Source organism: Pomacea canaliculata, linkage group LG8 (genome assembly GCF_003073045.1).
Source record: "Pomacea canaliculata isolate SZHN2017 linkage group LG8, ASM307304v1, whole genome shotgun sequence".
NCBI lineage: Eukaryota > Metazoa > Mollusca > Gastropoda > Architaenioglossa > Ampullariidae > Pomacea > Pomacea canaliculata.
This window is the reverse complement of record NC_037597.1, coordinates 14,630,150-14,645,471: the sequence shown is the minus strand read 5'-3', so window position 1 is coordinate 14,645,471 and position 15,322 is coordinate 14,630,150. Positions and strand designations below refer to the sequence as shown.

At 39.9% G+C, this 15,322-nt stretch overlaps 2 protein-coding genes across 9 annotated transcripts in view; one reads left to right on the top strand and one right to left on the bottom strand.

The window, feature by feature from the left end:
* The window catches only part of LOC112569787 (lysosomal-trafficking regulator-like), a 34,874-nt gene extending 23,199 nt beyond the window's left edge, over nucleotides 1-11,675 (top strand). For 4 of the 5 annotated variants that reach the window (XM_025247695.1, XM_025247694.1, XM_025247696.1 and 1 more), the window contains exons 34-55: nucleotides 595-720; nucleotides 1,570-1,743; nucleotides 2,479-2,555; nucleotides 2,698-2,886; nucleotides 3,066-3,211; nucleotides 3,487-3,592; nucleotides 4,365-4,426; nucleotides 4,750-4,808; nucleotides 5,087-5,239; nucleotides 5,661-5,905; nucleotides 6,258-6,324; nucleotides 6,784-6,934; nucleotides 7,249-7,389; nucleotides 7,726-7,943; nucleotides 8,118-8,303; nucleotides 8,649-8,841; nucleotides 9,451-9,584; nucleotides 10,380-10,744; nucleotides 10,861-10,958; nucleotides 11,066-11,219; nucleotides 11,314-11,388; nucleotides 11,495-11,675. In XM_025247695.1, the coding sequence (XP_025103480.1) occupies nucleotides 595-720; nucleotides 1,570-1,743; nucleotides 2,479-2,555; nucleotides 2,698-2,886; nucleotides 3,066-3,211; nucleotides 3,487-3,592; nucleotides 4,365-4,426; nucleotides 4,750-4,808; nucleotides 5,087-5,239; nucleotides 5,661-5,905; nucleotides 6,258-6,324; nucleotides 6,784-6,934; nucleotides 7,249-7,389; nucleotides 7,726-7,943; nucleotides 8,118-8,303; nucleotides 8,649-8,841; nucleotides 9,451-9,584; nucleotides 10,380-10,744; nucleotides 10,861-10,958; nucleotides 11,066-11,219; nucleotides 11,314-11,388; nucleotides 11,495-11,639 (3,264 nt within the window). In that variant the 3' untranslated portion in view covers nucleotides 11,640-11,675. The remainder of the gene's footprint in view (nucleotides 1-594; nucleotides 721-1,569; nucleotides 1,744-2,478; nucleotides 2,556-2,697; nucleotides 2,887-3,065; nucleotides 3,212-3,486; nucleotides 3,593-4,364; nucleotides 4,427-4,749; nucleotides 4,809-5,086; nucleotides 5,240-5,660; nucleotides 5,906-6,257; nucleotides 6,325-6,783; nucleotides 6,935-7,248; nucleotides 7,390-7,725; nucleotides 7,944-8,117; nucleotides 8,304-8,648; nucleotides 8,842-9,450; nucleotides 9,585-10,379; nucleotides 10,745-10,860; nucleotides 10,959-11,065; nucleotides 11,220-11,313; nucleotides 11,389-11,494) is intronic. The other variant, XM_025247697.1, reaches the window with a different exon arrangement.
* Nucleotides 11,219-15,322, bottom strand: part of LOC112569789 — a 29,689-nt gene continuing 25,585 nt past the window's right edge. For all 4 annotated transcript variants that reach the window (XM_025247698.1, XM_025247701.1, XM_025247700.1 and 1 more), the window contains 5 exons: nucleotides 12,980-13,105; nucleotides 12,526-12,652; nucleotides 12,127-12,402; nucleotides 11,889-11,969; nucleotides 11,219-11,799 (listed from right to left, as the gene is read on the bottom strand). In XM_025247698.1, the coding sequence (XP_025103483.1) occupies nucleotides 11,651-11,799; nucleotides 11,889-11,969; nucleotides 12,127-12,402; nucleotides 12,526-12,652; nucleotides 12,980-13,105 (759 nt within the window). In that variant the 3' untranslated portion in view covers nucleotides 11,219-11,650. The remainder of the gene's footprint in view (nucleotides 11,800-11,888; nucleotides 11,970-12,126; nucleotides 12,403-12,525; nucleotides 12,653-12,979; nucleotides 13,106-15,322) is intronic.

The following is a 15,322-nucleotide window of genomic DNA, read 5'->3' as shown; positions in this document are numbered from 1 at the left end:
CAAAAGGAATAATCATGGTAAAACCTTACACAGACACAAGAAGCAAGTAAGCATTGTTCTGAAGACCAGTGTGTCTAACAAAAAAGGAATAATAATAATAAATGCAAAAATTGTAAAGCGCTTACTCACACTCCTAAGGAGCATGCTTTTAGTGCTTAAGAACAAGATACCTATGTGTAAACAGTGGGTAGGAAATGGTGTGATAGTGAGTTCCAAATATGCGGTAGATCTTGCCACTTGATTCAGCTTATCACCTGCTGCCTTGGACCTTTTTTTTCAGGACTGGTAAAATAAAGCTTGTTCAAATAGTCTGCATTGTAGAACTCTTATCCCTTTATTTCTTTTGAAACATTTTTCTCCTTCAGGTAATGCTTAGAAGTAGGAGGTATGGTGATGGTAATAGTGTATCACTTGGCCATTCTGGATACTGGGATTAGTACTATGTAAGCTTATGTTACAACCTAGTATCCAAATGATTGCCATAGTTATTCATACACTAGAAGGGATTCTGTGTGAGTATATGTTCATGTCATAAAATTATTAATAAAAAATGGGAGGTCCATGATCATGTAGAGCGATCTTTTCTTTTAAAAGTTTGGTCGTCTCCTGTTGTGCATGCTGTCACCTTGGGTGGAGTTTGAACTTCGTATATTTGCCGTGTCCTTTCTGATGGGAGAAAGCCTTGGGCGTAATGTGGTATGCCTTCTTGCAAGCACCCAGGTAAGTACTGCTTTGTTGTTTATGAACTCTGCATGTGGCACCTGTTTACAAGGCTGGCTGCTTTGCCATGATATAACCTGATGCTGGCTTTGCATAAAACATCAGTTCCTTCCCTTGTTCTTTAAGGTTATGAGATGTTACTGTTGGCTTCTGATTTTAAAAATTATTATACAAATCAAATACTGATACCAGCATGCCAGAAGGTATCGTGAGAGAGGGATTTGAGAGAGTGCCTAAAATCGAGAGGCTCCAGCAGCCAGCGGGACTGCAACATTTATCTTTCCTTGAAACGATCTGCAGTGTCGCTTTGATCGGGTCTGCATGTACACTAAGTGCTGACCTTCTGTAAAGCATTAGAACATGCTAGCATTTGGATGTGTGCTTGTGAGTGATGCTGCTTTCATTGTCTAGATTCATTGAATGTGTGTGCATGCATGAATGGTAATGGATAGATTCTAGATTGTAGCCTTTTAGTCTGTATGCACTGTTGCTGTGTGTGAATAAAGTTTCTCATTGGGCTTATGACGTATGTCAGTTACCGACTTTATGTGAAGCAGTAGTTTGAAAGTTGACAATAAACTTGCAGAAAAGTTTGCAAGAGAAATGTCCTCGGACAAACAGTGTGTGCTGTGATCTCTTTTGGCAACTCTGGGTATCGCTGTAGTAAACTGTATTTCTGTACTATGTTAACTGAGTCACATTTTGAAGAAATTCATATTAGGGTAGTTTGGGGGAATTTTTTATGTCTTCAGCACGTGAAAGATTGTATATGTTAACATATTAAAGCATTAGCCTGTAGAAATAACTTGGTTAGAGTTAATAGATTATGACTTTTTTAAACTTTTGAAGGGCATAGAAATGGGTTTGCACCTTCACAACCTACTGACTACCTGGAGAGACTGGATGAACCCTGGACAAAGAGAACTTACCTTAGGCATGCTTTCACAGCTGCGACAGTGTGGTTGTCCCGTTATTTCACTTGACCAGCAGATACATTCAGAACAGGCAGAGGCTTTGAATGAGGTATGTGTTGATGTGTTGGTGTCAGCAGTAGGGCTTGTTTGTTAGACATTACTAACATTTTAAAAAAAATATCAGTGTTACCTTCGCCACTCCATCCTAGTGCATTTAATCACTGGTCTATTATCTGTCCTACTGGACCTGTTGACTGTTTTATTGTATTTACTTCAGTACACTTTTCCCTTCCTGGGTGGGAAGCAGAAGGAGACTTACAATACACACTGTCGAGACTAGCTCAGTAAAATATCAGTTGGCACTGTGAGCGACTCACTGCTACACGTGAAAATGGAGAATCAAAGCAATGTTCTGAGGGCCATGCTGGTGACAGCGACGGGCTAGGCTGCATAGCACAGGTCGCAACTGTTGTTGTCAGCTGCTTGCTCTTTTCTTAATGCCTTGGACATGTCTCTTTGTCTGGCGGGTTGAGCAGAAATTTTTTAAGGCAAGGCATCAGGTAACTGGCAGCCCAATGGTGCCACCCTGAGTAACAGGGTCAGATTTATTCTTTCAGGGGCTGGTAACTACAATAATGATCATACTATATTGACTAGGTCAAGTGCGATAAGTGCACTTAGTGTACATCACTAACAGGAATAAAATCAATGGATATACAGATGCATCAATTTTATTTCATTTAGAAAATTATACTGTCTTTATATATGTAGTGATACTTAAATCAAATTTATGATTTATGTTCATTATTTGTCATCTGTCTTTGTTGACATATTTTTCTTGAAGGACAAGATGGCAATCAGCTCAAAATTCACCCGTGACCAGCTGGCTTGGTTGAACAGGCGCAGAAGTAACTCTAAGAAGTGAGTCTTTAAAAAAATTGGTTAACAGATAAGCCAGTCCTGTGCTGGATCAGCAAAAAATGCAGGGGATAGCCGTATTTGAAGTACAGCAAGCTTTTTGTTAGCAAGATTGTGATAAAGGTCTGTATATCATTTCGTTTAGGGTGCTGCTGCGCTTTGATGATGTGGTGAAGCGTGTATCAGAACATGCCATGGATGTGACACGTGCTGTTTCTGGGCAACAAGGTCGAGAGCGGGCTGCCTTGATAGACCATATCAAAAACAGTATGGCCCAGCAAGTCCACTTCATGAAAAGCTGGCAGGACCTTGTTCATAGCCTTACACATGAGAGGTAGTGCATTGGTTATTTTGTTACTTTGGGGTGTGGTGTGTAGCAGAATGCTTCATCAAAAATGCTTCTGTAATATTATTACATTCTATCTATATTTATTACTTACTTTTTGTAAACCATGTTTTCTCATTAATTTTGTTTCGTAGTTAGGCTGGACTGGGTTCTGTTCTTGTTTACAGAGGGGTGTGGCACCATTCACAGTCATACCCTAAATCCTGGCAGCTTGACCCCACTGAGGGGCCTGGACGGATACGTCGTCGACTCATGCGCTGTCATCTTGGTCTAGCTCCCAAATACCTTTTGCCAGAGCATCGTAGCAAGTTGGGTATGTAGCCTGGCCCTTCTGGAATTGCTAATATATATCCTAATCAATTCATAAGAAATTGACAGTTCTCTATATTGTAGCTGTGGTCAGCCTGGCCATGGTAGAACTACTGTTGTGCAGTTTTGAAGACATGACCTTTGGACTGTTATCCTAGTCTCAGAAATGTAGTTGTTGTACAGTTTACATTGTAAATATCATAGTTTACTAAAATTCAGTTTTGGGGCTCTAAATGTTGTAGTTGACATAACTTCAGTCACAGTTTGCGTTAAATTCAGTTGGTCAGGAAGAAGACCCACCTCTGAAATACCTTTTTGAAGACACCCACCAGGTGTCGGACTCTGCTACACTTGTCTACAAACTCTTCACCAATGACACGGTGCAGTATGTAGTCTTTTCACATTTCTAATGGACTTTACAGGCTTTTCTTTTATTTAAATTCATTTGTTAGGATTTTCAGCAGCCATCTGAGGGACAATAAAATGCTGAGATTTTGCTTGATGGACATGGCAGTTGGTTTGTTGCTGTCTTTTGTTTTGCATATTTTAAGATCACCTTGGATGAAAGACTGGTCGTTGAATGGTTAAAGTGATTATGAGTTGGTAGCTTTTGAAATCTGTGTATGGAAAGGGTTCAAGGGCAAGTATTTTTACTTTAGGTTATCAGGTTATTTAGTACAGTGTACCTGGAACATTAGTGATCATTTGTTCATCAGTCTAATGTATATTCACTGTGGTATTTTGTATTGCATTCTAGATCAGTGGTTCTCAAAGTGTGGTCCGCGGACCACTAGTGGTCCCCGTGCATAAGTCAGGTGGTCCACGGCTGATAGTCCTCATATGTCAGCAAAGTGATGTTTAAAGTGATGCATTCCTCGCATTAACATTTTAATTACAAATAACGAGGTAGTTTTATGTCAACTTATTACTATGCTACTGTCACAAAAGGACATTTAGTTTTGAATTGTAATGAAACAAATGCGGCAATTTAAATTTGAAATTCATAGTACAATGTGATTTTAGGCCTTGGTGGTCCGCCATATTTTTTACTTAAGTAAAGTGGTCCGCAGTCCGAAATACTTTGAGAACCACTGTTCTAAATCATCATCTTGACATTTTTTAGAAGCTGGTTGTACATTTTTCTATTATGTCCACAGATACACCGTTGTCTGCACAGCTGTGTCGCCATCATTTGAAAGTAAAGGAGAGTTTCTGCTGGGTATGTAGACTTGCATATTTGCATGCTTTTTTTTAGTCAGTAATGTTGAGAGGCAAACAATTTTAAAATGTCATCGTTTCCCATTTGTTATCAGCTTCCCACATGAGTTTGCACAAAATGAAAAGTAAATGATTCACTAGCTGAAAGAATAATCTACATCTTGGAGATGCTAGTGATGGAAATTTGATTATTGTTTATTGTGGATTTATTATGGTCTATTACAGTCTAATAATGATTTGCATGTTAAGAATTATTGCCAATGTATGTATTGGCTTCACAGTTGCACATGACTATATTGTGAATATGAGAATAAAATATTACAGGTGAGCAGTTCCTTTTCTTTGTTGCTGATAAGGCCATTACACACCCTGATTACACTCAGGTGAGCCATCTTATTTGCTGGAATATGTGTGGCATGATAAATTCTTTGGAATTAAAGGAAAATTGTTTAGTTTTATACTGTCGCTAAGCTCTTACAAATGTGTGTTTGCAGAGTTGGAGTATGGAGTGTGTCTGACCATGTGGATGAATATATTATGTACTGATATACAAAACCAGTTTTTAAATAGTACCCTTTGTGCATCTAGTATTCTGGGATGTCTAAATGTATCATTAAAGTCATGTCAACTGAAGAACAATCTCTTGCATTGTGAGCTGCAGATTTTGCTTGGCAACCAAGACCAGCTGTCAATGACATGGCGCTATACAGAGCTGCTGGAGGTCCACTCACGGTGGTACCAGCTTCAGGACACAGCCCTGGAGATCTTCCTTGTCACTGGCCGTACCTACTTGCTGTCCTTCGATACCATGGCTGTAAGAACACATCCTCCTCCAGGTCTTAAAGCAGCCAAAATGAAAGATGTCTGGTCTTAAATTTTAATCTGTTTTATTGTTTCATGAAGGTTACACATATGCATTAGAGAATGAGGAGTGTGATAAATGACATACCTTTAACAAAGAAAAGTTCTGGAGCTAATGGTGCTTTGCATATAAATGTGACTGTATTCTGTCTTGTGCACTTTTTCTTTAGAAATATAATAATATTATCTTTGATATGAGGGAGGAAAATGTCTTTAGCGAGAGGAGATATTTTGCAGATTTTGACGTGTTCCAAGTGTAAGTTTGGCAATCGTAATTTAATATCTGTGTAACTCCTGTAATTTAATTTAATGTCTTTAAGGCATATGTGTTAGGCCCTGATAATGGAGGAGATGCTGGAAATTTTTCTTCTCAGGACCGAGACAAAGTCCTGGGACTTCTCTTGAGTCAGCTGGAAAAACCCAAAGGCCAGGAGCAGACAGTGGGTGATATTCAGAAGATGTGGCTAGAAGGGAACATGACCAACTTTGACTACCTCACTTGTCTGAACAAACTGTCTGGCCGCTCATTCAACGACCTAATGCAGTACCCAATCCTACCCTTCATCCTTCGGGATTATGAGAGTGACGAGCTGAACCTGGAGGACCCTTCTGTTTTCAGGTCAGGTTCAGCCTTTCTTTTCAAATTTTTTGCCCTTTAGGACTGAATTTGCTTGGAGGGTGGTGGGAGGTTGGGAGGGATGGGAGGGATTTTCAAGTGAATTTTTACCCTTTTATATATATACACACACACATGCTTATTTACTACATTGTACCAGCTGGAGTAGTCAGTATTGACTACCAATTATCCTTTAACAGCATGTCTGTGTCCTTTGACCTCCAAATGCAGGAATATAGTTGGATATATAACACTGTTCAAGAACAAGAGATCATCAAGTTGTTGATTGCTTCAAAATGGCATGATAAGTGAAGGCCAGAATGCTTTTTACCTGTACTAATGCTATTTTGTTCAGGGACCTTCGGAAACCTATTGCTGTGCAAGACAAGTCCCGAGAAAGGAAGTATATCGATAACTATGAGGTAAGAACAATAATATATGACCTTTTGTAATAAAAGTCATCTCAAATCTAATACAGTGATGGCTTGACCATCACATCTAGCGTCATGCAAAAACAAGATTTCAGACAAAAGTAGAATAAACCTGCTTTATAAATAATAGGATTGGAAGAGTGCATCTCCTGGCTTTACAAGTGACCTCTTGTGTTTTACAGCACACACACAAATGATATATTCAAGAAGTGCTGCATCTCATGCTGAGTGCGATAACAGAGTTTGCATACAGACAATTTACAAAGAATGACTAAGCATTCCGAACAGTCACTCAAACAACAGAAGACTACAGATAAAAAAGCATACACCATAATAGTCACTTGGTTAACAAATTCTCTACAGATAAAAAACATCCACCATAAAAGATATAGCACTTATGTGGACAAATAGCCACACACTTCACTTGGGCTTCATCGTCACTGCTTTCAGTTTCTGAGACAAGAGATGTTGCGGCCAGGGCCAGAAGAAGTGATGCATGTGGAGCCTTTCCACTATGGCAGCCACTACTCCAACAGTGGAACTGTCCTGCACTACCTGGTCCGTCTGCCACCATTCACTCAAATGTTCCTTGCTTACCAGGGTAAGTTCCTTGTAAGCCTTACCCCTTCAACTTGCATCTCAACTCTGTGATGCATAACAGGATCTTGACACAGTGTGGTGTCATTAAAAGAATGGCATATGTCTGGAGCAGAAATGATAGCTTAGTGTTGCGGTTTGATGACATATCTACACAACTCCTGTGGTGAGCTCTCACAGAAGAGGGCAATGCTGCACTGTGTATATATATACTTACAAATGAGTATCCATGTTCAAACATATAGTCTTTTAATGCCAAATGGTACAAAGCTCCTGGTTATTCCCACTCTCTTTGCAATAATGTTGTGGTGTTTTCAGATAAGAGCTTTGACATTCCAGACCGAACATTCCATAGCATCCGCACATCCTGGCGGCTGTCAAGCTTTGAATCATCAACTGATGTCAAAGAACTCATTCCAGAATTCTTCTTTCTTCCTGAATTTCTTGTGAACAATGAAGGTGAATTTCTTCATCATGGTCACAGTGGTTTGTCAACGTGATGCTGTTAACCATTTGTCAGAATCAGCACAATGTGTAGATCTGAGTGATTTTGTCATGTCATGAAAGTTATGCTAGTTTGTCATGTCATGAAAGTTATGACCAGTGTTGAGTAAATCTCACTGGTAACTGCAGTGAAAGAATACCATCTAGATTAAAGAAGCAATGGACAAACTGCTGAAATCCTGAATTTGTATAATTTTCTCTCCCTTTCATTAACTGTATAGCAACTCTAGATTTTTTCATTGATAGGCCAATCACATATGGCATATTTTTATGGGGAAAACTGTATTTCAGGGTTTGATTTTGGAGTACGGCAAAATGGGGAACAAGTCAACGATGTGTTGTTGCCTCCATGGAGTGGCAACGATGCTCGAATTTTTGTGCTGATTCACCGACAGGCCTTGGAGTCGCCCATTGCCACACAGATGTTGAACCATTGGATCGATCTTGTTTTTGGCTTCAAGCAGAAAGGGGAAGAGGCTATAAAAGCTATCAATGTGTTTCATCCATCAGTAAGTTAAGTGGAATATAAATTCTAAACATTGCGTAGTTTGTGGACATAAAATTATAATTTTCTGTGTGTGTTGCTTGACAGAATGGAAATGATATTGAGAAGTTCTTTATACTGCAAGTTCAGAAATACATATGTTTGATAACTTTAAGGGATTTATTTTGGTTTGATGCAGACATATTTTGGAGTTGATGTCAGCTCTGTCACTGACCAAGTGAAGCGGCAAGCACTGTTGACCATGATTAGAACCTATGGCCAAACGCCAAGACAGCTGTTTTTCACCCCTCATTCTGGCAAATCACATTTGTCTTCATCAGGACTGAAATTTTCCATATCACAGCAGGAAAGACGAACATACGTGGTGGGTGTTTGTGTGGAATAGTCTCTAAATCCCAGAATAGTCAATGAAGGCTGAAAGCTAACCTGAGTCCAAAATGATGCTAAGAAAAATGAGCCCCCCAATTTTTAGAGGTAGCATTGAGTGCAAAATTTGTCTAGAATGAATTATCAATGAAAACGAGCAATATGCCCTCTTTTCTACATCCAAAGATATTGAAGGTAGTGTTTTTCAGCATGCAGATTGTTCAGGCACAGAATATCAGGTACCACCTTGAAGGACATTTTCGCTTGATGGAATTAATCTGCAGGTTAATCGCAGGATGATCATTATTATGACGTCATCAGTTTTGCCTTGACCTGTTGGCAGCCACGGCCTGTTCCCACTGTCAATGGTTTGAAATGGGGCAACTATGTTGGATCACCTGATCTGCCACAGCCATCTTGGCATCTGCTTGCAAAACTTGAGGTGGAAATAGCCTCCCTTGTTTCCCTTGGGTCTGGATCTGTGTTTGGCATAGAGCGAGATTCAACCTTGATCAGTCTCCAAGCAAAGCCTACAGGTAAAGTAGATTTTTCTCAGATTTTTATGTTTGTGGAATTGTCAAATATTTGTCACCAGTCAACTAAAATGCTGCATTTAATAAAACGGTGTAGCTCTACATTAAGTTTTGATATATTCTGAGCTTGTGTCACCCTACAAGTCTGTTCACTTTGCCCACTCCAGTTTTCTAAATGTCCCACATACCAGGCTGGAGAGTTAAGCAGTCATTTTTTTCCCTGGCCCCAGCCTTTGGAAAGTACTGCCTTTCTCCGTGCAGTGGAGAGGCTACAACCTTCACTTAAAACCTCTATCAGCAACACCTATTGTAATTGGTTTACCATTACTTTCTCCTGTGTTGTTCCTAGCGACATTCACTGTGCATGCTTGTATGATTGCCTGCTTGTGATGCCCTTCTCTATCATACAGCTGCATTATTACCTACTGCTCTTGTAAAGCACATTGAGCTCACCTTAGTGTGGGGAAATGCTTTATATAAATATTATTATTTCTTCTTCTCAGGACTGTGATGTTAGTGTTTTAATTGCTTTGTTGTGTTGTGGTACAGCATTGTTTCTCTGATGGTCTGCTTTTGTTAACCATGAAGATGAAGGTTGTCTGTGTTTCTTAGACCCTGTGCAACGGCAGGCAGACATCATGCTGGCGGGAACCATAAGTTGGAATCACCCTGACAACATCTTGCGAGTGTTAACCCACAACAACAGATCTCTGCTCAACTTCATGGCAACCAGTCCCTATGAAAGGGTAGGTATGCCGAGTGCACTTCAGGCTGGATTTCTGTCAAGCCTGTAGGCATTTGACAATGTAGAGCAACAAACAGGCGTGTACTCATTAATTTAAAATGTTTCACCTGATACCTGCTGGAATGCATTGGTCTGTTTCATGAGGGAACTGTTTGTATAGGTTAAGAAATGTTTACAGCCATAGGATTTTCATATTTTAATATCGCAGTGGCCTGCTATACCGATTTTAGAATGGAGCACATTACTTGGGGACAATGCAAGAGTTTGTTCCCAATAGTTGAGTATTCAAGCATTTTCTTTTTTCTCTGCAGTGTTGATTCCCCTGAATCTTTGAACTTCAGAGAAGTTTGTGTATTTTTATGACAGCCACAAGACTGGCTTATCATGTCTAATGTTAAAAATGGATTGTACAACATTATTTGAAGACAACAATCATTTTTATTTGTGATCATTTCTAAAACATAAATGGTGATTTTATTTTAGATTCGATCTGAGAAGAATGACTATGTCTTAGGAAATGTTTTTCCTTGACTATACCACACATCGTCACAAACATAAAAAAAATGAATCAAGCTTTAAATGTTATTTTAGTTTTTCTTATTTTTGGAAGCTAAAAGATGTAGAATCATTTAGGGATAGATAAACTCTTAAAATGTGTTAATAACCAGAACACGTTTTATTTTTGCTATTTGTCCTTTGCAGTGATGTCATCTGTGCAGAAAATTAGTAGTATGAGAAGTGGGTAGATGCTAGAGGCATGTTGATCTGACGCTACTGATCTGTCTTATGGTCTCAGGTGACATGCTGTGCAGCTGCCTTGGACAGGTGTCTTCTGTTTGTGGCCACTGCCTCCGGTAGCATTGGCGTCTACAATATCTCACACAATGTGGCAAAGGTGAGAAATGTCTTCTACAAAATCAGTGTATTACACATGACTGCTAATGCATCTTGGCATTGCTGCTTGCACACTCTGTTCCATCTACTGAATTGCAGACATGCTATTTTTTCTTTCATACAGCCCACTACTTTACATGTATGGGGACTGCAGAGGGTCATGTGTGGCCATGGTGCAGATGTCAACGTCATACAGATCAGCAAGGCTTTTGGAGTGGTTGTTAGTGGCAGTAGGGATGCTTCTGTCATCATCTGGGACCTGAACAGGTTAGAGGGATTTGTATTTTCGGTGGAGTAAATGGGTGTGTTTTTCAGATGGGGAGGCATTACAAATTCCCTTGTTTGTTTTTATATTTATTTATTTAGCATTTATATCATGGCAGGTTATCATATGTGCGGACTCTGTCATCACATAAGCATCCTATAGTAGCTCTGGCAGTGAGCCCTACTCTTGGAGATGTAGCAAGCGCAAGTCACACAGGTACGCAAAGTTCACCTTTTGAGCATCTAGACACATTTCTTGCCTCAGAAAATACCCACTAATATATGCCAGCTGCCAAAATTCAATTATATGCATCCTCTGTCCAGAAAAAGGCAGCACCCTTTGGGTGCACACTATCAATGGATGTGAGGTCGGCCATTACTCATGTGTAGCTCGCATCCAGTGCCTGGCTTACTCCTGTGCTCCAGAAGGACGTTCCATTAACGTCATTGCTGGCGGGCTCGACACCGGTGTCATCAGGTAAACACAATTCTTTCAGGAGTGAATGTTGGATCTGAGAAAATGCTACAAGGGTTCCTTGTCAAATTTTCTAACGTGCACACTTCTGTCACAGGCTCTGGAGCAGCTGGGACCTCTCTCACCTGAGGGACCTTGTTTATGATGAAGCCATCAAACGTCCAGTTCTGAGGTAAATTTAAAAGCTTGTTACTGTAAAGCATGACAAGCTTTTATATGCAAAACAACTTATAAGCTCCAAGAATGTGGCTATTTATTTGAAAACACTTTCTTTGCAGTTTGGCTTTCTCTGCCAACTCCCAAGCACTCTTCGTGGCAGCAACAGATCACAGCATTGTTCTCTGGCAGAATGACCCACCGACATCACAGACTCAAAGCAGCCACCTTGTTCTCCTCGTTCGGAATTTGAAAGATCGTCAGTAGCACCCAGCACATCAGAAGAACATTTCTTTATACAGTGCACAGACTTCTAGATGTGGATGCTCTTTGACAAAAGCGGTCACTACTTGTCCATGCTGCATGTTCGCCAGTGACAGCTCGCTGATCAGCAGCATCAGTTCTCCAAAGCGGCATTTTCCACTTCCTGGAACAGAATCGTGTTGTTTAATAATCATGGCCAAGTGACTGCTCAACTGCTTTTATTAAATTATTGATATAAAGAATCATACTCACTCTCTTCATATAACTGGAAAACCTTCAGCAGCTTGGTCTGCAACTCTAGTGCCTTTTCTTTCTCCACAATCCCTGGACACTCTGGAGGGGGTAAAAATGCAAGATGTTATATATAAAAAAAATGATTTCAGATATGTTTGTATGTTTAGCCCTTCACAGATGTTAGGTATTTTAGGGAAAAAAAGCCCTTGGTCAAGAAGGCCCTTCATTATCAAGGGTTAATAGAGATTCAACTTACCGCTGTCGACCAGCAACATGCAGGATAAGAGCGTATACTCCACATTGTCCAGTTTCATCATCTGTGTCATGACGCCCATGTGCTTGAAATGATCTCTTAATATGTTTAAACCGGGGCAGACTTTGAAAATAGCATCCTCTTCGGATTTGGTGAAGTTGAAGTAGTTGTAGAACCCAGTCTTTACGTTGTAAGTACGCGAATGATTCAAGATGACAATGGGATAGATGGCGAGTTGTACAAGGAGCACTTGATCATCCAAAGGCAGTTTTCGGAAACCTGAAACATGTCATTACTTTAAACACCATCACGCAACAATAAACCTGAAACATTTTAATAACAACACCGAGTCAAACAAAGTGTGTCTATTATGCCATTCAACTGCATGAGATGGTGTCTCACCTGGCACTCTCTTGGCAAAGCGGATGATGCACTGAGCATGAAACTCAAAGTGTGACATCATTTTCTTCCAAGTGCTTTCCAGAGAGGAAAAGGTATTTTTGTCAAAATGATTTGATGTGGCTCTTTCCTGCAACAAAGTATGATGTGAAGGGCAAAAAGCATTAGCTAAAGTTACCTCATTCAGGACAATAGTAGGAAACTGTCTTCAGTTAATGGATTTGGCAAAAACTACTGTCATAAGACAGTGCTGTCCTAAATGTGCAAGTAGGTGTACCCATTGTACATAATCACTGACATCACGTCGAGTCGGACAATTATTTGTTTGAAAGGTTAGCATGCAGCAAATGCTTTTTAGCCCTTTGTTTCAAATTATTACACCGTACATATAAATACTATTGGGAGCAAAAGGGGTTATAGGTTGCTCCTTTGAATTTAGTTTGGCACTCGTACTTACCATAACACACATTCGTGCCAGCTCATTCCCCCCAACTTCAATGCCTGCAATCATCTCTTCGTAATCAACTGACTGACAATTTTCGTAAGTCTCCCCTTCAGGCAACAGTACAGGAGGGGTGGTAACCTGTTTAAAAATACAGCATATCACTGGCTCATATCACTGTGCAGATGGCATAACAGTATGGTTGTGGGTGTGTATTTAATAATACCAACTCATTTGTTATATGATTATCTTGTATTACACATGTAAACTTGAACTTTCTTCTTTGTGTTCTTGTGGTGAAAGAATATATGGCTATAGGCCATAGATGAATGGCCAACAAGCAAAATGTAGTCACTATTTACAGAGTTCAAAGAGATTCACCAAGAGGACACTGTGATCGGAGAGCTTTAAAAGCCAGGCAAGTAGTTGTGGCTGGCGCATGCCCCCTTTCACAAAGTAAACATGTGCATGCAGCAGTTTGTTCTACTGCTCTTGTATTGCAAACTTTGGTTTCCAATGAGGAGACACCTACAATCATGTATCTGTTCCAAATTTTCATTACCTACATTCTATTTTTCTGGTTCCCTTTTTCAAGTGCATAGCCAAAAAATAAAAATCTGGGTTATCATGACACTGTCATTTTGCACACATTTCAAAAGTTGAATTCTCTGTCCACATGAAGCAGCTGTTCCTGAACAAAATTTCCAGTGTTCTTTCATGGATTGCATAACTTGCTTAATTTCTTTTACTGTTCTCTCTAGCTTTTACATCATTTATCGACATGCAGTTCTCTTTGTACCTTTGCTGTGATGTAGCCAGTAATATACAACTACTTTCTTCAGGAACCAATGTTTCTCTGCAGAACTGATAAGGGGAGTCCACATCTTTCAGTTTACTTGTCTTACATCACAAGGCACAAGTGCATTGTATGTGTAAATGCCAAGGTCTTTGGTAATCTCCCTGCCTTCCTGGACCTCGTGTTACAGAAAAGCAGTTTTCTATGCAGTCTTGCTTGATATATATCTTTCCAAGGTGTTACAAGTTTTGGAGCCATCCTGATGCAACTCTTACAATTTTTTTATAATTATGAATGTTTTTTCCAGGAAATACTGACACTTTTTGTGGAGTCCCATTTATATTTTAAATTCTTTTGAGAAAAAAAAATCAAAATACTGTAGTACAAGAATTTTAACAGCTCCTGCCTCACTATCCCCTCTTGATGAATCTCTTTAGTTCAATAATCATATTACAATAGTGCATTATCAACCTAACCATGTTAAGCTAATTAAAAAAAAGTTTTCCCCCCATCAACCAGTGCTTTTAGAATTTCTGAATATAAAAAAAGCTTAAAGTTGGATGCTTAATTTGTTGACTAGAATTAACAGAAAAGTTTGTAAATGAACCAAAGACTGTTTTAAACAAGTGCATCTGATCAAGACCACAACCATACATTAGTAAATGGGCTATTTTTAGTACATCTTGAAGATGTTATTTATGCTGATTAAAGTACGGGTGTGACCAAACAAGATTCTAGACTTGTTGGCTTAAGAACAGGTAGGAGCACAGCTGAGCAGATCTTCAACTGTCACACTAGAGAAGCATTTTTAGCATCAGCAGACCTCCCTCACAACTTAAAAAAAAAAGGCTTTTGGCAGAGTATGACATGTGATGCAAAAATTCACCTCCAAAGAGTGTTTCGTCCATTACCATCACTTTTCCATTTCAAACCATGGATGGCCGATTTGCAACCTATGCTTTGCAGATGACCAAAGCAGGCCAGACACCAACAGTCAACTGCTATGAGACTTTATCAACAAACAGTTCTAACACATAATGAGGGGATGGGGGGACTGGTGTTTTACACCGAGCCAGCAGCTAAGGCTATATCATGGCAAGGCACCCAGCCCTGTAAACAGATGCCACATGCAGAGAAAGAAGAGCAAGCCTGAGATGAGAGCTAAACCCAGGACAGCCAACCATCGTATTGCTGACAGGTGCTGACCATTGCGCCACCAGGCCGCCTCTAACGAATAAGGAATGGAGACCAGCACTGACGAGTGAAGTCATAGTTTGGCTACGGCAAAGCAGACATCTCCCCGAATGTGGTACAGCTCAAAAAAGGTTAACTTGGGAGCTACCCTCTCAAAGATGACAGCTCCATGACATATCTGCATCAGGAATGGAAGGGGTCTGGCACAGCCATTGCAGCAGGTTTACTGTTGAGTACAATCTGTACAAGTCCCTTGTAGTACTGATCCTATTTTATGGATGTGAGATGTGGACTCTGCCTGTTGATACAGAGAGGAGAATCCAAGCATTCAAGAACAAATTTGTGAAGAAACTTTTCTGGATCTCCTC